At 40.1% G+C, this 21,661-nt stretch overlaps 1 protein-coding gene across 4 annotated transcripts in view; it reads right to left on the bottom strand.

The window, feature by feature from the left end:
• Nucleotides 1-21,661, bottom strand: part of trappc8 (trafficking protein particle complex subunit 8) — a 206,965-nt gene that overhangs the window by 136,296 nt on the left and 49,008 nt on the right. For all 4 annotated transcript variants that reach the window (XM_069922556.1, XM_069922557.1, XM_069922558.1 and 1 more), the window contains 2 exons: nt 9,030-9,119; nt 6,840-7,014 (listed from right to left, as the gene is read on the bottom strand). In XM_069922556.1, the coding sequence (XP_069778657.1) occupies nt 6,840-7,014; nt 9,030-9,119 (265 nt within the window). The remainder of the gene's footprint in view (nt 1-6,839; nt 7,015-9,029; nt 9,120-21,661) is intronic.

The following is a 21,661-nucleotide window of genomic DNA, read 5'->3' as shown; positions in this document are numbered from 1 at the left end:
TATTGATATGACAAATGTCAATGGACCCAGCACTGATCCCTGAGGCACACCACTAGTCACAGGCCTCCAGTAAGATAGACAATCATCCAATACCACGCTCTAGCTACTCCCATAAAGCCAATGTCTTATCCAATTTACTACCTCACCATGAACACCAAGCAACTGAGCCCTCCTGACTAATCTCCCAAGTGGGACCTTGTCAAGGACCTTTCTAAAAATCCACGTAGACAACATTCACTGCCTTTCCTTTTCATCATCTTTCCTAGTAACCTCCTCAAAAAACTAAAATTGGTTAAACAATGTTACAAGCCCAGAGGACCCCAAAACCCAGCAGCAATAGATGTTCATCAAGACAAATGGTTACTTAAACAAAAGTTGCTTTTAATTATCTTTAAATATGAAAACAGAATCACACTTTAACTTATCACTATTGACTTAACGAGCCTAACTTAACCCCCTTCTAAGCGCACGTGTATGTAATGTGTGTGTAAGTTCAGGAAAGTGATTCACAGTCCAATCTCACTTCTCATTCCTCCAAGTTCACTGGTTGCAGGCAATTCTTGTACTGTGCAGAATTTAACCTTTATAAAGTTCACCAGGCTTTGGTGCTCGAAAGGTAAATGGTTACCGCTCAAGAGGTTCTTGTCGGTTTTCAGAGAGAGATTCATTGCACGCTGACACCCACAACTGATTCCTTTTTTAAATCAGCCACTTTAATGTCTTGCCGAAAAAACTTGCCCCCTCAGGTTCTCCAGATGATAACCTCTTTCTTTCAGGTCACCAGAGTGCCTTTTTGTTTCTCATTCCAAGTGAAATATTAGACCGCCAGTCCTCTCCTTTTGCAAGAACCACAAGGGCTTTGACCAGGCTGAACTAAGCACTCACAACCCATCTTCCAAATGAGGTTTTCTACAAGCCAGCCAGCTTGTCTTGTACCAGTAGCTACTGTTGATTGTGAAACTGTAGAACTAATCTGTATGTGTGTGTGTGTGTGTGTGTGTGTGTGTGTGTGTGTGTGTGTGTGTGTGTGTGTGTGTCTCTCTCTCTCTCTGAGAGAAAGCCTGTTTGACTCTCTCTACTTGCAAAACCACATGACCCTCCTAGAACAGCAAGTTCCACTCCAGACAGAATGCAGACCACATGACCCTCCTAGAACAGCAAGTTCCACTCCAGACAGAATGCAGTTCTGACAAGCTCTTTCATCTGTTGCCTTTTTGTAAACAACAATCCATTAGAGAAGTCTCTTGGGCACTCTCCAAAGCTTCAGCCAAGACTGTTGGCCCCAACAAGAGTTCTCCCCATCTTTTCATAGCTAATCTTCAGAGGAGCAATTTCATTCCTTATTATCCTTTTGCTCTGAATATATCTGATGAAGCCCTTGGATTTTCTTCATTTTCTCTGCCATATCTTCTTTTAGCCCTCCTGATTTCTTTCGTTTTTTTCTTGCTTTTTTTTTTAAATACTCCTCAATAACTCATTTGCTCCTTGTTGCATATGCCTGTGATATATCTACCTTTCTCTTCTTAACCAGATCCCCAATATCCCCAAAAAACCAAAGTTCCCTTTGCCTATTAACTTTGCCTTTCATCCTTGCAAGAACATACAAACTCTGCTCTCTCAAAATTTTACCTTTGAAGGCCTCCTACTTACAAAGCAAGAAAAACAACCTGTCCCAATTCATGTATTCTAGATCCTTTCTCTAAATTGGTCTTTCTGCAACTTAGAATCTCAACCCAAGGACAAAACCAATCCTTGTCCAGAATTATTTTGACACTAATGGTATTATGAATGTTGCCCAGCACACATACTTCTGTCACCTGCCCTGTCTCGTTCATGAATAGGAAATACCCTTTTTATGGTAAACAAAAGAACCTGGCAAACGCTGGGGACTTGTGCAGTCCACAACAGTGCTGAAGAAACTCTGGTCTCAGCACCCATAGTAAGTAAAAGGCAAGTGACGGTTTTGGCTTGAGCTCTTCCTCATAAGTCTCAAAAGCCAGACAGATGCTTCACTATAAAAATGTGGTGGGGGGGGGGGGGGGGTGGGGGTGAAGAGAGAGGAGGAAAGGGGGAGAAACACAGGCTAAGAGGTGATAAGTCAATACAAGTGGGAGGGGAGACGACTAAATAAATGATAGGTTGAGAAGGCAGAGGGCTAAGAAAGACAGCTCTCTGATCGGCAGAGAGAAAAGGGAGATGGAGAGATGCGGTTGTTGCACTTTCCAACAAGAACAATTTCTGCATGAAAAACTTTTTTTTTTTAAAAAACACTGAACAATTCTCTGAAACTCTGAACTAAGCAGAGATCAGCACATTGAGATAAATGTAAAGGCCTTTATATTATTAATCCAATGATCGATGAGTATACAAATCTGGATTTGATGTGAACCATCAATGCAACAGTGTCAGCACAAGGGCTACCATCTAATTATTAAAATAACATTTTCCTTCATGTCATGGAGACAGCTTTAAATTAATGGACTTGTTTTTACTGGAGTGCTAGGAAGTCACCCTTTAGTAAACCTTTATTTTAAGTCACGTCCCAAAAGAGACCAAGACCACTCATCTTTTCCGATAACATTTACAGTACTGTACTGGTGATTCTGCATCCTCTCCAATGATACCATATGCTTGATAGAATAGGGTGATCAGACATATAATCTAACCAACCAAAGTTTAGCACCAACTCCCCTGCTCGTCAATTTGAATATTTGGTTTCCTTTTCTTGTGGCCTCACTACCTTATGGAGTACCTTTTAGTGATTTGTGCCCTTGCTCTAGAGCAGGGGTGTCAAACTCAAATTCACGGAGGGCCAAAATTAAAAACTTGGACCAAGTCGAGGGCCGAACCAAATATTTATTGAAAATTTTCACCAACATCTGCATGTTTTCTCTTCTTTCAACATATGTAATGTTAAACTTTTTCTTACTAAAATAAATGTTTAATAATAGTTTTGGATAAACTCTTTCCAGAAGCATTAACAAATGAGAAATAAAATATTCAATAAATAATATTTCTCTACAGAGGATTTGTCAAATGTTGCTAGTGCGCTGTCGAATAGTAAAATCTGAGGGCTATTGAGAATGTGGGAGAATAACATGATTCCTGAAACAATCAAATGGGTGACTGATTATGGGCATGAACTCTAGCAGGGTTATTTGCCATGCCCTTTTTCCATTGGTACAGATATCCTTTGATTTACACACTTTTCAAGTTTTATGCCTAATGAGCTTGTATCCAGGTGCAGGACCATTTTTAACCAGGAATATATTTATCACTGTGACATGAAACTATTGGAAGATCGTTTTATCCTGAGATTAAAATTCATAATCCTTACTCAGGCCTGTGTGCGGGGGGGGCGGGGTTTGCGGACGATCGGGTTGGACAACGACAGTGCGGGGGCATCGGCTCTCGCTGCAGGGTGGCATCTCGGCGGATCAGCGGCCCCGTCACCGTGAGTCGCGGATCGGCCTGCGGCAGGGAGGGGGAGTGGGCAACGGTCCTGGCGAGGTCAGGCCCGAGGCCTCCAGTTCCGGGCGCTGGGAAGCGGCCTTGGCTTCCCCTGACACCGGCCAGGCCCCAAAACCAGAGTCCACAGTGAGACCCTGCAACGTAAACAGAGGAGGTGGGGGCGATTAGCAGGCTGACACCAATGCATTCTGGGATTTGTTGTATTAATGTGCATGCGCTATACTGGCGCGGCGGCCAGCAGGCCACCTCTAATACATTTTTGAAATGATCTTGCGGCCAAATTTGGCCCGCGGGCCAGAGTTTGACATGTGTGCTCTAGAGGATCTGTGTTTCTGTAGCACCTCAAGATTTTCTTTTACTTCCTTGTTCTTCCAACCTCCTTAACATTTGTACTGAATACCACGTGGATTTATGATCGTGAACTGCATTTATTAATTTTGCCTTGGGCTTGATGATTTATTCTCACAAATTTAGAAATTATTCCTGAATTCAGTTTCTAAATCATTGTTTGCAGCACAGCCCTTGATAGTTCTTCACTAATCTTCCCCTTTCCTAATCTGTTGTATGGATGGTACGGTCAGCATGGCGATTAGTGCCACACCTTCACAGCGCCAGCGATCAGGACCGGACCTGGGTTAGAATCCTGTGCTATCGGTAAAGATTTTGTATGTTCTCCCTACGCTTCGTCGATTTTCTCCGGGGGGGGGGGGTTTCCTCCCACCCTTCAAAAATGTACCAGGGCGTAGGTTAATGTGGTGCGAATTGGACAGCATGGACTCGTTGGGCCAAATTGTTACAGTGCTGTGTGTCTACATTTATTTTTAATTCTCCATCTTACTTTAAGGATTGAAACAGGCTGATACAGTGCATTGCGTCACTATTTGAAGTCAACACAATGGAAAACTAGGGCTAAGGGAAATAAAATTCAACAATGGTTTTCCTGGAGAACACTGTTATTGAAACAGGCTACAATGGTGCACTGGAGATGAATCAATTTCCAATGGCTTCCACATATGATGTCCCTCTTTTGTTTCTCTTCCCCACAAACATCCACCTCTTCAACCTCCCAGTCATCTCTACCAATGAAATTTCACCATGCAAACCTTTTTGGATGCAACTGTTTTAGCAATGGAATGAAGCTGGCTGGCTCAAGCTACACAAAACACCCAACTATTCTAATGAGAAATATGTGATTATAAAGATCAGGATGATGTCTCAAGCCAGAAACCACCCTGGATTCCATTGAGCCAGATAGACATAGAACATTACAGCACAGAGCAGGTACTTCGTCCCAAGATGATGTCCTGACCTATACTCTCACTCTCTATTTTTCTGACTTCCATGTGCCTTTCCAAGTCTTCTGAAATCTCCCCATTGTACCAATCTCCACCGCCATCCCCAGCAAAGCATTCCAGGCGCACATCACTCGATCTAAAAAAAACTACCTCTGATGACGGTGTCTTAAAAAAGCAGCCTCTATCCTGAAAGATTCCCACCACCCAGACCACGCCCTCTTCACTCTGCGAGATCGGGAAAAAGGTACAGGAGCCTAAAGGCGAGCACTCGACGACACAAGGACAGCTTTCCTGCTGCCATCAGGTTCCTGAATAATCAATGAACTAAAGACACTGCCTTACTTTTCGTACACTATTATTTTTATTTTTTATAGTTATGTTGTAAGATGGTTATATGAACGTTTGCACCACGATGCTGCTGCAAAACATCGAATTTCATGACTTGTTCAATGACAACATATTCTGATCTCCCCAAAACGTACCTCCACTCACCTTCAACAGATGTCCTCTGATATTTGCTATTGTTGCCCTGGGGGAAAAAGGTGCTGGCTGTCATAATCTTATACACATATTTCACCTTGAAGACCTCTCCTAATTACCTAATTACCTAATACAGTACTTCCCACTGTACGTCTTCAGTAAGTAAGTACTTTAATATTGTTGCGAAAGAAAACAACAAAATTTAAAACTCAACCCACGGTACTCACAAAGACAACATACATGAGCATACAAAAAAATTAAATTCAATAAAGAACCAAAGCATTAAAAACAAGACCAGAATACATTAATTGGCAGAGTTAAATTTTTGAATAGATCTGGGATGAAACTCTTTTTGAGTCTATTCAACCATAATTTAATGGACCTACATTCCCTACCCGAAGGCAATAGGTCAAAAGATGACCCGGGTGAGTAGAATCCTTTAGGATATTGGCTGCTTTCCCAATACAGTGAGATCAAAATAAATCCTCCAAAGAGGACAAGGAGCACCCAATAATCTTCTGGGCTGTATTGATAACCCTCTCATCTGGTGCTGAACAGCTGGCAAACCACACGGAAATGCTTTCAATACAGCAGCAATAGAAGGACACCAATAACTTCTCCTGTAGAGTGATTTTCCTAAGGATTCTCAGGAAATGGAGACATTGTGGTGCCGCCTTGACTATCGTGCCGGTCGGTGTTAGTAGCCCAAGAAAGATCCTCAGCCAAATAGGTTCCCAGGAACTTAAAAGTCGTGACCCTTACCACACAGGTGGTCTACAGCAAAGACGATTACTGATAAAATATGCAAAACAAGATTGTAAAATTGATCACAAAAAAATTAAACTTCTCAGAAAAATTTCCCCACTTGTGGTCTGACAAAAGTCAATCGCACCAGCAGCCCACCCCCTCCGCTGATGGAGTTTAAAAAAAATGCTTATCTGCAGTAAGTAATGGAATACTTAGGCATTGGGTAGGAAAGGTTGAGATCTACTGACGTAATGCATTCTTTTCTTCACCTTTGTACTGATTTGTAGGGCAATCCATTCAACATGTGCCCCAAGCTCTGGTTAAAATGAATGAGCAGAATATGATTGAACATTTCCTCTGAATTTGAGCACGTAACCCCTGACTTAAAACTGGAAAGGGTACAGGAAAGATTCATGAGGCTGTTACTGGGTACGGCAGCCTTAAATTTTAAGGAATGAGTAGCCAGAGGAAGTGGTAAAGAGGCAAGGACAATTGTAGATGGATAGGAAAGGTTCAGAAAGATATGGGCCAAATGCAGGCAGGTGGGACTAGCTTGGTTAAAATAAACAATTGGGCTACTTCCAAGCTCCAGAAATCTATGATTTTAAAGCATGCAAACAATTTTCACCTTTTCTGAAGCACTCCAAGATCAAACAATTAAAATTGAGGTAAAACACGAAAGCCTGCAGACACTGTGTTTGAAGTAAAAACACAATGCTGGAGAAACTCAGCAGGTCAAACAGTATATTTTATATCGCAAAGATACATATCCAACGTTTCAGGCTTGAGCCCTTCATTAAGGTATGAGCAAAATGAAAACAGGTGCCTGAACCATTAAAATCTTACCTTTCTTCTTCCCCTTCACTAACATCATGCAGCAGTACATAGTATTTCAGCGTATTTGGAATAAACCACTTTGGACATGAGTAATCACTGCTGTGCTGAATACGATGTTGCTCATGTGATAGCTTCAAAAACTGTTCCACTGGATCAGAGTCCTTCGATGACACCACCAGCATGCCTGAGGAAAGGCTTAAGGAAAGTATAATTCCAACCTTCATCCAAAATTGCCTTGAGTGTACGTATGAGGCTAAAATTTGAAAATCTTATTTGATAACACAGTGCCACATTGACTGCAGCTTTGACATTTTTCTTTGGCAGCCGTGTCTCGAGTTCACGACAAAAAGCAGCAAACAGAAGGACTCAAGGCAAAGTCAAAATTCAGGCAGAAGTAAATGTAGCTGAAGTCTCCTGTCTCCAGTTTTAGAATCCAAGTCATAGCATAAAATAATTCAGCTTCAGGACCAAATGGAATGATGGGAACGTGACAACGAGACAGGTTGAAAACTGACAAATCCAGGGACAGTGCAGGAAAGCAGCACTCAGGTAAAAGATCAACTTTGATCCTGTTCAAAGATGAAGCAGCCATAACAGGACAAATGGCTCACTTCTGCTATTTCTTCCATTTTTGTGTTCAATAAAAGCAAATGGGTGAAAGGCACACCAGTGATAAGCAGCAAACAATGCCAGAGGCTTACCAACATTGGGGGAGGCTACTATCAGGTGTGATTTCACAGCATTTATTAATCAAGTGCAGAAGGCCCCTTCTGGATGATGCTTTTATTGGGCATGAGATAAAAGATTCCTCAATGAAGCAAGAAGGTGAAGAACCAGGTTCAAGGAGAGCTATTTTCTCACTCCTATCAGACTACTGAATAAACCCCTCAATAGTGCACTTACTCCCTTCAAACGGCTAGTTCAGTGTAACCCACTCTTTGTGCTGCGGACTGAAGGACAGACTTGCCGGACAGCATGCAAGACAAACCTTTTCACTGCTCATCAACATGTGGCAATAAACAAATTGCTCACTCAGTTGTCCTGTCCAATGTTTATCACCAAATGGAACAGAAATGATCTGATTATTTAACTGCAGTTGGTGCCAATCGTCTATTTGCTATAAACATTACTGAAGTGATCAGAACACACATTCTCAAGCTACTTTTTTTTGGCTGTGGCCCCTGAGGACTCCGCTCAAAGTTTATGGCCCCTCTTCCCTGTGAAGCAGTCAAGTTTAGTTGGTTTCTTCTGTACTTCTCTCCTACTGACATTAAAAATATATATTTTATGATTTCAGTCTGTGGCTCGCCCCTGAAATGCATACGGGCCCCCGTTGAGAATGACTATGTAGCTGACTTCACCTGCTTTCACATATTCCTTCTGACTAAAGCATTTTGGGTCAACTATGTTCACTTGAATACGTTCACAAGTATCTGTTTGGCTGCAGCATAAAAGAATGTTAGTGCAAATGTACACTGTACAATATGTAAGACAAACAAATTCATTTTAATAACTGGTCAAATATGAACCAGCATGGTCAAATATTTCAAACTATTTCAGACTTTCTGAAAATCATGTCTGAAACTCAAGGCTCATGCTAAAAATATGGTTTAAAAAAACACAACTTGTGTGATCAAAGCAGACTTGACTGTTCAGATAATAGTCTCAAACATCATGAGATCTATGCTTACAAAAGAAAGTTATGGTGGTGCAGATCCAATGGGCAGGAAATTCAATTTCACATCTCAACCAAAAGGTGAGACCACCAGGACTGCATAGAACTGATCCCTGTTCATGTGCTCATATCTTTGGTGGGCTTCAATCCGTCTTATTCAAAGACAAGAATGCCTGCACTGAGCGGGTAACACCACGCTAACACTCAATAGTGGGAATATTGGAAACTTTGTTAGTTGCTGAGGTGCTTTCAAGCTGAACACAAACTTAAATCTGCGGTGTAGTTGGGATATATTTGTGAAGCTCATCAAATGCTTTCAGCCAAACTCATTCTCCAGCAACGAGGTGGACTATTTTCCAAAAACAGCAAATTTCAGCCACAGTAAAGGCCTATTCAAGGGAAGCTGGCCCAAAAACATGCAAAATGATTATATATACTCACTGTAAAAGTTCCTATCTAATAACAAAAATGCATTTTACCTTGTCGGAATAAACACAGCCCATATATTATCAGAAAAAGGATACATGCCAAATAGTGGTGCAGAAACTCGTGGTCTGACGGAGGCATTGATTGAAAGAAGCATTCTCTGTAAGCTTCAAACCAAGGAGTGGTAGCTAAAAGAAAAGTTTAGAAACAATTAAATACTTATTCTTTTAAAAAAACTGTCAAATGGATAACTACAAGTTAAAATGTAATTTGCTTCACACTTATTCTTAACAAGCTTTCATCTTTTAAAAACAAAAGAACTTCATGAAGCACAAAGAGTTCATGCCTTTACCAATGAGAGCTGGAATTGGAAGGCATTTGTTGATAGAACCATAAAGCACTACAGTACAGAAATAGGCCCTTTGGACCAACTCGTCCGTGCTCATCCTATCAACCTGCACTCAAAACAGAGTCCTCCATACCCCACTCATCCATCTTCCCTTAAATATCAAAATCAAACCTGCATCCACCACCTTCACTGACTGACAGTGAGTTGCACTCTCACTACCCTTTGAAACAAGCTCCCACAAATGTTCCCCTTAAACATTTCACCCTTAATCCATGTCCTTTCATTCTTGTCTTACCCAATCTCAGTGGAAAAAGCCCACTTCCATGTGTTCTATCTATACCCCTCAATTTTGTATACCTCTATCAAATTTCTTCTCAATGTCCGACACCCCAAAGTCTGAACTAATTCAACCTTTCCCTCTAACACAGCTCCTCAAGTCCTGATAACATCCTTGTAAATTTTCTCTGCAGTCTTTTGATCTTGTTATCTTTCCTGTAGGTAGGTGGCTAAAACTGCACATAATACTCCATATTTGGCCTCACCAATCTCTTTTACAACTACAACATAAAATTCCAACTCCTGTGATATATGAAAGCCAATGTGCCAAAAGTTTTCTTTATGACCCTATCAACCTGTGAAGTCACTTTCAAGGAATTATCATCTATTCCCACACCCCTCTGTTCAAATGCACTCCGCAGTTCCCTACTGTTTACTGTGCACGTCCTACTTCAGTTAGTCCTCCCAGAGTGCAACACCTCACATTTGTCACATTGAATTCTATCTGCAATTTTGATAACTGATCAAGATCCCACCTCAGACTTTGAGAGTCTTCCTCTCAGTCTGCTACATCCCCAATTTTAGTGCCATTTGCTGATTGAATTGGTACATTATAATCTAGAATGTTGATGTAGATGACAAACAATAATGCACCGATTCCTGAGGCACACCACTAGTCAGAGGCCTCCAGTCAATGAGGCAATCCTCTACCCCCACTCTCTGGTTTCTCCCACAAAGGCAAGGTCCAATCCAATCTACTACCTCATCCAGGATGCCAAGCAACTGAACTTTCTGCTCCAATCTCCCATGAGAGAGGGTCTTTCAGCTAGATACTTACAACATGCCTCACAGAAGATTTGTCCAAAACTACCTGACTGCAAACCAGATGAGGGTTAGAATATGGGTCTAGGTTTTAAGCAGTGGCTTAAAAGGAAGTCCAAGTTAAAGAGGGTTCTGCAGCTTAAGGTTGAAGCAGTTGGAGAGCTATCAAAGCAGCAAAGAAAAGCTGAACAAAGAAGCTGAAGAGATTTAACAGGTCACCTTCCTCTATCCAACCCCTTTGTTCATCTTGCCTCTCTTTCTCTGGCATTTGCCAATCTTCCTCCTGTGTGTCATGCTTCACCTCTCCCTGGTTCATCAAATCCCACATGGACCCTGTAATAATCCTCCCACATCATCCACTTCACATTAGCTTGTTTTCTCTACAATCTAGATAAAGGGTTTCGGCCCAAAATGTCACTGTTCTTTTCCTCCCTGATGCTTCTCGACCTCTTAGTTTATAATTTTATTTTGCATTCCATACATGCAATAATTACAATTATTATAATAATACAGATATCAAAAAAGAGCAAATTGATTACATACATGATGGTTTTGACTCCACCCCAAAACCCCAACCTCCCCCAAGAAAAAAAAAACAATATACAAATTGAAAACAGTAAAAAAAAATACAAAAAGAAAAAAGTAAAAAAGAATCTTTGGATTTCAGAGAGAGATGTTGTCCAGTACAACTCATCAATTCTAACAGAGAATTCTGCAGGGCGAGAGGGATAAAACTGATATCACTACAAATTTAATCCCATTATTTGAGTGTATGGGCGCCAGATTTGTAAAAACATTGAATATTTATTTCTTGAATTATAAGTAATTTTTTCCCCCAAAGGTATACAACTTTGAATTTCAGCGTGCTACCTTGGCATAGTCAAAAATATATCCGATTTCCAAGTAACTGCAATACATTTTCTTTCTATCACTAATGCTAATTTAACAACTTTCAATTGATAGTTTCAATTTTGGATTTGTGCCTTCAATATTTCCTAATAAAACTAAATTGGGATTTAATGGAAAAACAACTCCTGTAACTTGTTCCAAAAAGTTACCTATAGTCACCCAAAAAGGTCTCACATTAGGACAAGATTACGTTGAATGTATAAAAGATCCTATATCTTCACCATACCTAAAACATGGACCTGATAAATCTGATTTCAATCTGTTCAACTTCCATGATATCAGATATAATTGATGTAAAAAGTGGTATTGAACTAATCTATGTTATATTGATAATATTAGTCATACAATCCCTACATAAATTTTCCCACATTTGTTGATCTATTATAATATTCAAATCTGTTTCCCATATCTGCTTCGATCTATATAATCCTAATTTAGGAGTTTCTACTTATAATAATGAATATATCAAAGAAATAAATTTTTTAACAATCCCTCTCCCAATACAGTACAGCTAGACAGAAACATTGTTGGTCCCAACTTTTCTCTCAAATATGCTCCTAATTGAAAGTTACATAAAGGAGTATTAGTGGTATGCATATTTGTTTCTCAATTGCTAAAGTGACGTTGATTGACCTCTTCATAACAGTCATCCACATTAACAACCCCTTTACAGTACCATAAATTTAAAAACTGATTTTCTCTTGAAAAAACCAAAAGAGGATCAATCAATGGCATTTTAGATGATTTGATATAGACCCTCCTCCAATATCCTGATTTATTTTATTCCAAACATTAAGTAAATGCTTCATTAATGGGGTCTCTTTATCATCAACCAACAGTTTTGATTCCCATTTATATATAAATTCTTCTGCTTTATTTTCTCTTATTTTATTCAATTCTATATTAATCTATGCTGGTTTTCTATGTTTAAAAAAAAAGAAGCCAGGAATATCATCTGACTCACTTGATAATAATTCCTAAAATTGGGAAGCTGTAAATCTAATTCATATTTCTATGTTAACTTTTCTAAAGAGACTTGCCATTTTACCTTTTGAAAGCATTTTCCTTATTAATTTAATCTTGAAAAAATTGGGGTATTAATATTAATAACATCTGAAATTGTATCCTTGGAAATATGTGCATCTTTATACAATTCACCCCTCTAACTAAAGATATAGGTAAATTGGATCAGACAGGATTGGTTAAGATAATCTTCGGAAAATGTGGCTAGATGGCTCAGCATAATTCATTTAGTGCAAAAAAAGTGAGTTGAATTTTGCAGTGGAATTAGATGCAAAAAAGGCATTTGATAGATTAGTGTGGGACATTTTATTTAAATTATTAGGAAAGTTTGGATTTGGATTAAATTGGATTAATACTCCTAAAGCTAAAGTAATTACAAATGGGCAAGTGTCTATGTCATTTAAGTTAGTGAGATCAAGTAGACAAGTTTTATTTATTTTAGCCATAGAACCACTTGCACAGGTGATTCACTCTGATTTACAAATTAAGGGTTTTACGGTGGGTCAGGAGGAACATCAAATTAGTTTATTTGCAGATGATGTTTTAATATATTTGACTGACTCTGAGCCATCTTTACAAAGACTGTATGCTCAATTGGAAGAATATGGAAAAGTTTTGGGATATAAATAAATTGGAATAAAAGTGAAATTATTCCTTTGACAGCAGGTAATTATATTCAGTGCCAAAGGGACACTCAGTTTAAATGGCCAAAAGATATCAAATATTTAGAAATACACAGACAGTAATGAACAATTTATACAAATTGAATTATTTACCTTTACTTAAAAAGATTGAGCCGCTTGACCCCTTGAGTAACTCCTGCAAATTGTTTTTAACTTCAGATTACAGTATCTGCAGTCTCCTGTGTGTCCCCACAGGAAGGATGTAGTTACTCCAGAGTACATAAAGGACATTCGCAAGGATGTCGTTGATATAATGCAGCAAAATAAAAAGCATGCTTGTATCTCTGAGATGATGATGCATTGTATGAATACCATTAGATGCATTGCACTGGCAGAGTACCTGCTCATGCAATGCAAGATCATACTAACATACTACTACGCAGCAGGCCACTCAACCTTTGAGCGTACTCTGCCATTCAAAAAAAATCATGGCTGAACTGATGAAAACATCCACTCTGCATTCACATTTCTTCCCTGTAGTCATCAGGCTTCTGAATGAATCCCACAATGGTGCTCTTACAGTATGCTTCCCTTGCTTGGTGTCAATTGTTTTTTTTTTCCATTGTAATCCAATTCTCGATAAATGGCACTAAAACATGAAAGTCTGCAGACACAGGGATTGAAGTAAAATCAATGCTGGAGAAACTCAGCAAGTCAAACAGTGAACTTTTACCTCCTCCTTGTGGAACTGTGCTCCTTCCCCCTGTCCCTCTCCTCCAACCATTTTGTTTAGGAGCCTGTCTATATTTTGCTCATACCATGATGAAGGCTTCAAGCCCGAAACGTTGGCATAGAATAGTACAGCACAGTACAGGCCTTTGGTCCTCGATGTTGTGCTGACCCAAATATTCCTTCCTAAAAAATGTACTAAATCCTCCCTACTCTATATCCATGTGTTTAAGTCTCTTAAATGTCCCGATTGTTTCAGCTTCCATCACCGTTCTTGGCAAGGCATTCCAGGCACCCACAACTCTCTGTAAAAAAAAAACCTTGATGTCTCCTCTAAACTTCTCTCCCTTAACTTTGTATACATGTTCTCTGGTGTTTGTTATTCTTGCCCTGGGAAACAGGTGCTGCTGTCCACCCTATCTATGCCTCTCAAAATCAAGTCTCCTCTCATCCTTCTTCACTCTAAAGAGAGAAGTCCCAGCTCTTCTAACCTTGCCTCATAAGACTGGTTTCTCAATCCAGGAAACATCTTAGTAAATCTTCTCTGCACCCTCTCCATAGCTTCCACATCCTTCCTATAATGAGGTGACTGGAACTGAACACAATACTCTTTCTTTCTTTTTAAAATATTTTTATTGAGTTTAATTAAAAAAAAACACATCATATTTATCCAATGCATGGGCTGAAATATAAGACAGATAATTTGTTCTTCTCAAATAAACTTACATAGTATAAATTATGTGTACCCTTTTCGATGAAACCCATCAAAATATCTCAGAAAAAAAAGACACCCCCCCCCCCATTAATGAAACCCCTCCCTCTAAACAAGGTAAACTTGCATATCTAATAAACATAGGAAACGAAAGACGACATTCGGAAACTAGACAACGCTGTTCAGGAGTATCCAAACACCCTAATTCTTTAGATGACGGTGATACTCCTTGAATGGGCCCCACGTCTTGTAAAAATACGATAATTGAAGTTACCAAAGATTTGTAGAATTGTAACATGACCTCTCTACTCCTGAATTCAATCCCCCTATCAATGAATCCCAGCATCCCATAGGCCTTCTTAACTACCCTATCAATCTGTGCAGCGACTTGGAGGGAATTTGAATCCCAAGGTCCCTTTGTTCATCCACCCTCTTAAGTAACTGACCATTTACACAGTACTCAGCCTTCTGGTTGTCCTTCCAAAATGCTTCACCTCATACTTATCCAGATTGAAATCCATCTGCCACTTCTCTGCCCAACTCTGCATCCTGTCTATATTCTCTGGTATCCTTTGACAACCTTCAGCTCTATCCACAACTCCTCCAACCTTATTGACCCATCCTTCGGCCTCTTCATCATGTCATTTATAAAAATCACAAAAGTGGGGGTCCCAGAACAGATCCCTGCGGCATTCCACTAGTCATCGACTTCCAGGCAGAATACTTTCCTCTCCTCTCTGCTTTCTTCCAATAAGCCCATTTTTTTTATCCAACAGCTAAGGTTCCACTGATCCCGTGCCTCATGACTTTCTGGATGAGTCTCTCGTGGTGGACCTTGTCAAATGCCTTGATAAAATCCTTGTTGACCACATCTACCACCCTACCCTCATCAATTTCTTTTATTACCTCCTCAAAAACTCAATTAGAGTCATGAGGCACAACGTTCCCTTCACAAAGCCATGCCAATTGTCCTTGAGTAGATTGGACTTCTCCAAATGCTCATAGATCCTACCCTTAACACTTCTCTCCAGTAGTTGGCACACCACTGAAGTAAGACTCATTGTTCTATAATTCCCAGGATTCTCCCTATTTCCTTTTTTAAACAAGGAGACTACATTTGCCATTTTCCCATCCTCCAGCACCTTCCCTGTAGCCAAAGAGGATTCAAAGATCATAGCTACTGCCCCAGCTATCTCTTCTCTCACTTCCAACAGCAGCCCAGGTAATATCACATCCGGCCCCGGTGACTTATCAATCTTGATGTTTTTAAGTAGATCCAACACTTCCGCTTCCTTAATCTCCACATTGTCCAACACACAGGCCTGTTCAATTTCAACCTCACCATGATTAAAGTCCTTTTCCCTTGTGAATAATGAAGCAAAGTATTCATTTAGGACCTCCCAACTTTGTCCACCTCCAGGCACATTTTGCCTCCCTTATCCTTTAGTGGCCCCACTTTCATTCTCATCATCCTTGTTCTTCACATACGGATAGAACGCCTTGGGTTTCTCCTTAATTCTAAGGCCTTGTCATGCCCCCCTTTGAGCTCTCCTAAATCCTTTCTTAAGCTCCTTCCTAATTACTATATACTTCTCATGAGTCTTTCCTGTTTCCTGCTTTACTGTATTGTTACGAGTCCAGAGGACCCCAAAACCCAGCAGCAATAGAAATCCACCAAGATAAATGCTTACTTTAACAAAGGTTGCTTTAATTTTCTTTAAACATAAAAACAGGATCAAACTTTAACTTATTACTAATAGCAACCTAACTTAGCCCCCTTCTAATTCTAAGCACACATGTATATAATGTGCATATGTTCAGGAAAGTTCTTTGCTGTTAAAGTCCAATCATTCACCTCTCACTTCTCCAAGTTCACCAGTAACAGGCAATTCTTACACTGTGCACAGAATTTAACATTTATGAATTTTCACAGGCTCTGGTGCTTACTGGTAAATGGTTACCAAGGTTCTTCTTGATTTCAGAGAAGAGATTTATTGCTCGTTACACACACACAAACTGATTTCCTCCAATCAGTCACTTCAGTGTCTTACCAAAGAAACTTGCCCCATCATGAGTTTTCCAAATGATAAACTCTTCTTCCAGGTCACCATAGAATTCCTTGTTTCCCTTATTTCAGGAGAAACACTCTAGCCAGTCATTTCCTCTTGTAAGGACTGCAAGGGTTTTGAACAGGCTAAACTCAGAATTCATAACCAGTCTTCAAAATGGGGTTTTCAACAAGCCTGCCAGCTGGCCATGTTGCAGTCTCAAAAGCCACTGTAGAACTGATCTCTCTTTCTAAGAGAAGAATCCTGTTTTCTTTCCTCTTTCACTTCTGAAGTTCCTTCCAAAGCAGTTCCATTGTCTTTTGTACAGCCATCGGTCCCTGCGCGTCTGGCTTCAGCAAAGCTCTCGCATTTTAAGTGAGATGTGAAGTGTAAGTATCTGTTTGTGAAGTGACCTACACTAAACTCTCCACAATCTATCTCTTTTAGACATATTTATATAATATAATATAACCCATATCAGTATGCTTCCTTCTTCCTCTTGACTATTTGTTTGTCCTGTTTCATCAGCCACCATCTTTTCCTTGTTCCAGTGAGACAACCCCATCTTGAATTCTGCACATTACTTCTGTGCTATAGCTTTATCTTTGCTACATAAAGGACACTGTTTGACCTACTGAGTTTCTCCAGCATTGTGTTTTTACTTAGTAAATGGTGCTCTTCACAAGGCTCTATGTAATGCTAGAGATAACCTGTTGGTCTGTTCATTGGGTTGATAGGTTCTTGATTTGTAAAGTTGTCAATGGTTACAGAAAGATGGCAGAAGCATTGGATTTAGAGGAAAGATGCATCAGCTATGATTCTAATGGCAGCGTTGACTCAATGGGATGAATAGCCTAATTCTGCTCCTACAGAAAAAAAACAGATCTATCTCAGGGTCCCATCCACTGAATGCATCTGTGAGACACTGCCTCATTATAGCCCCCAAAATCCAGGTCACAATCACTTCTCGCTGCTCCCTTCGAGCAGAAGAGAGAGAAACCAGAAAGCCAGCACCTCCAGGTTCAAGAACACTCTCGAACAGTTACCAGACTTTTGTGAAGAATTGCGTAAATGAACAAGAAGAGTTGAGACATGTCTAAAAGTTTTAAAAAGCCTTAAACTACCTGTTAATGGCTTAAAGAACCTTGGTTGCAAGTTATGTGTACAATGGTTGCAGAGGAACTGATCACTACCTGCTGAGATGATAAATGATAAGGTGCTCAAGACTGAAATGCCTGCAGCATGAGGTAGGTGTGAACTCCAAATCAAGATTGTCTGGCAGAGATTTGCAGGTGTGGATGATAACAAATGTATAAGAAGCAGCCTCGGATCTTATTCGGGGTTCACTTGGTCTGGAGTTTCACAACCGAGACTTGGTATATCAACTTAACGATGCAAACTTGCAAATAAAGGGTGCATAGTTTGACATTAGGTCCAAGGTTATAAAGGACAGAGTTTCACACTTGAACCTCCCCTTGCTTCACTAATCAAGGACTGTTTCAACACACAAAAAACTTTTTTTTTGCACTAGATCAGGGGTGGCCAAATTTGCTTAACATAGGAGCCACATACAATAAACTTCAGATGTTTAAGAGCCGCAAAACATGAAAAAGTGTTACATACAGAACATGTTTTTAATCATATATGGATATTTTGTTACAAAAATTTTTATATAAATATTAAGAAATACATGTACATAATATTTATTCATGTATGTACCACGAATAAGATCTCATTTTTGGTGTATTTACTGTCTTTTTAATTCAATTAAGTAGTTGGCATGTATTTTTTTTAGTTTTGCCTTATTTTTACGAAGTACCTACAGCAAGAATTTTGGTGCATGTGCAAAGTATTATCATGTTCGTTGTTAAACCCTTCTCCCTGTTCAAGATACTTTGTGACAAAAAAACTTATTGTCTGCCAAATAAATAAGCTTTTTCCAGTAAACTCGCAACGCCCTGTTTACCTAATTCCCCCGTAAATATGTTCACACTGCCTCCTCCACCCTTTGTGGCAGAAAATTTCAAAGAGAAGCAACCCTAGGAAAAATAATTCATCTTTATCTTAGTTAAACAACTAACCACTTTATTTTGGAACAGTGATCCATAGTTTTGAATTTTCCCAAAGATGAAACCTCCTCTTTACTCTATCCCTGTGAAGAACCCTCGTCTTGAAAAAAAGCGTTCCAATGAAAGACAATGACTATTTCTCTCCAGTGAATGCGGCCTGACCTGCTGAGTCCCTCCAGTTTCTCATAATCTGCTCAAGATTACAGCATTTACTGTTTCTTATCCTCGAAATCTCATCTACAGATCAATTGTTCCATTTGATCATTTTAAGGAGATACTGATTATAAAGAAGTTTTGCAAAGAATTTGAAATTAATACATTAGCTGATTCATAATTCTATTTTTTCCTCAAACTTCTCCTTGAGTAAAGTGAATTTCTGTGAAATACAGGAAAATAGGAAATTTAACACTTCATATCTGGATTTATATATACACTTTCTGGTGACTTTTTTATCCAAATTTAATGCAAGAAAATGAAAAGAATAATTCTGCATACCAAAGCAGCAATTTAATACATTATAAACAAATATATTACAATTACGTATTACAATTTATCCTTGTACTTCCTGTTTAAACTGCAGTTCCCAGTTGCGTCAAGACCACCACCTTACCAGTACCTAAGAAAAGCACAATAACGGACCTAAATTAACAACAACCCATAGTTCTGCCATCCTACTAGTGCCTGTAGGACACAATCATGAAATGCTTCAAGAGGTTGGTCACCCATCGCTCATCAACTCTACCCTACCAGCAAACCTTGACCCACCATCTTGCCTCCCATCCTGGCTCTCCAGTCAACGCAGGAACACCTGGACACCAATGTTACACCACTGTTCAAAAACTACAGTTCCACCATTGTTCCCAAACTTTGGGATCATGGTCTCGGTGCTCCCTTCTGCAACTCAATTCTTGAACAGATCACAATCAGTATAGATGGATAACATCTCCTCCACAATCACACTCAGCACCAGTGCTCCTCAAGGATGTGCACTCAGTCCCCATTTTCTCCCTCTGCACACACAACTGTACAGCCAAATTTCATTCCAACTCCCGCTTCAAATTCACTGATGCCACTACAGTAGTGGACCAGGTATTAGAAGACAATAAATGGAATATAGCAAAGAGCTTGAAGGTCAAGCAGCATGGTTCCAAGGTAACCTCTCTCCCAACATCAAGAAAAAGATGATTATTGATCAGGAGAGGGAGAAGAGACCAACCACACCCCCGAACACATCAATGGTGCTGGTGGAACGAGCAGAAAGCTTCATGTTCTGAAGAATAAATATCTCCAGAGATGGGACAAGCTTGTTTATACAGTTAAGAGAGAGCACCAACACCTCTCCTTTCTTAGATAACTGAGGAAGTTCAACACACCCCCTTTGCCCCTCCAACAACTTCTATCGCTGCACCATCAAAAGCATACTTGCTGGATGCATTACATCTTGGTACAGGAGGTAGTAAATGTAGATCATGCAAACTTCACTCCCTTCCATGGGCTCCATCTCCCGTTGCCTCAGGAAAGCAGTCAACACATTACAAGACCCATCACACCTCGGACACACTCTCTTTTCACTCCTCCCATCGGGGAGGAGGCTCAAGAGTTGGAATCACTCCCACACCAACAGGCTAAAAGACTGTTTCTTCCCTGCAGCCATGAGATTCCTGAATCATGCTTGGGACAAAATGGCTTTCCTCTTCATTATAACTCTCCACTCTGTAACTGTGCTCTACAGCTCAGCCACCAATACCATCATTACCCTCAGTGTTGGTCAACAAGCTCCAGAACCTGGACCTCTGCAACCCCCTCTACAACTGGATCCTTGACTTCCTCATCAGAAGACGATAGTCCATACGAATAGGAAACAGCATCTCCTCCTCACTGACAGGTGCACCTCAAGGACTCACTCCATACCCGGGAATGCAGGAAGGAAGCTTACAGGAGGGAGATAGATCAGCTTGTTGAATGGTGACTCAACAATGACCAGGCACTCGATGATAGCAAAACCAAGGAGCTGATTGTGGACTTCAGGGGGAGATAATCAGTTGTCTGTATGTGTGCTTGTGTGATTTCTTCTAGTTGTACTTGCACAAATGGATGATAATGAATTTCATTAAGAAGCTTAAAACATAATTATTTGATCACCCTGTGTATGACAAAATATATTTCTGTTTGATATGTTCCTCTGAAAAGCTCTAAAGGTTGTCCGAGCCGAAGGGTGGCAGTGGGAAGGAGCTCCCACTGCTACACAAATGCTCTTCATAGCGTGTGTCTCATACAGCCTCTGACAACCAAGTCCAACTCCTGGCCTTCACATGTGGCATCGTTCTTATGCCCGGCAGAGCTGTTCTCACTGACAGGAGATGGGGCAAAGGCGGGCCACTGGCGCCTTAAAGCGACCCAAGAAACTTCAGTGAAGCGTTACCAAAAGCAACTCATGTCCTGAACTCCGTGTACTCAGGCACTGCAGAAAATGAACTTGGCACTGTCACTTTTTTCAACATACCATTGTTATCCTCTACTTGAAACAAAATAGATCCCAGAGGAATTATTTATGTTTGTGCATAGGACAATTCAAAGAACAACAGGAGATTCTACTGTCCCACAAGAAAGCTTTCTTTATAAATAGTAGTCTCTACTCTCATCAAAGCTCTTCCACCATTCAGTAAACATTTTTTGGCAGAGCTCTAACTCCATTCTACTGCCCAATTTTAAGATCCAGGTTCAAAAAGCACTGATCTTAGTTCTGATTAAACTCATTCACCCCTTTCACACTTGCGGCCCACTTAATCAGCCCTTCAATGTCCCAGGATAGGAATGGGGGTTTGGCCTTTCATATTGACCACTCCTAACTGGGACACTGAATGCTTTCACACATGCAAGGAGCCATCCTCAGGGTTAGGCTGTTCTACCTTCTACTGGTGATGTCATGATGCATCAAGAGATAGTGGACCTGCCCTAAATACTGATCCATGTATTATGATCTTATATTTGAACAAAATTAATCATGCCTAATTATAACATTATTAAGCTTTATGTCCAATACAGTATGAGCCCTTCAGCCCATTGTTTTGCCGACCTATATAAACCTTTATAAGGGACCGTGGGAAAGTGCCTGCAATAAATAGAATAGCGGACAATTTATAAACAGGGTGGGAAAGTTGGCAGCCCTA

This window comes from Narcine bancroftii, chromosome 2 (genome assembly GCF_036971445.1).
Source record: "Narcine bancroftii isolate sNarBan1 chromosome 2, sNarBan1.hap1, whole genome shotgun sequence".
Taxonomy (NCBI): Eukaryota; Metazoa; Chordata; class Chondrichthyes; order Torpediniformes; family Narcinidae; genus Narcine; species Narcine bancroftii.
Note: the sequence above shows the minus strand (reverse complement) of the source record. Positions and strands in the feature narration are given on the sequence as shown.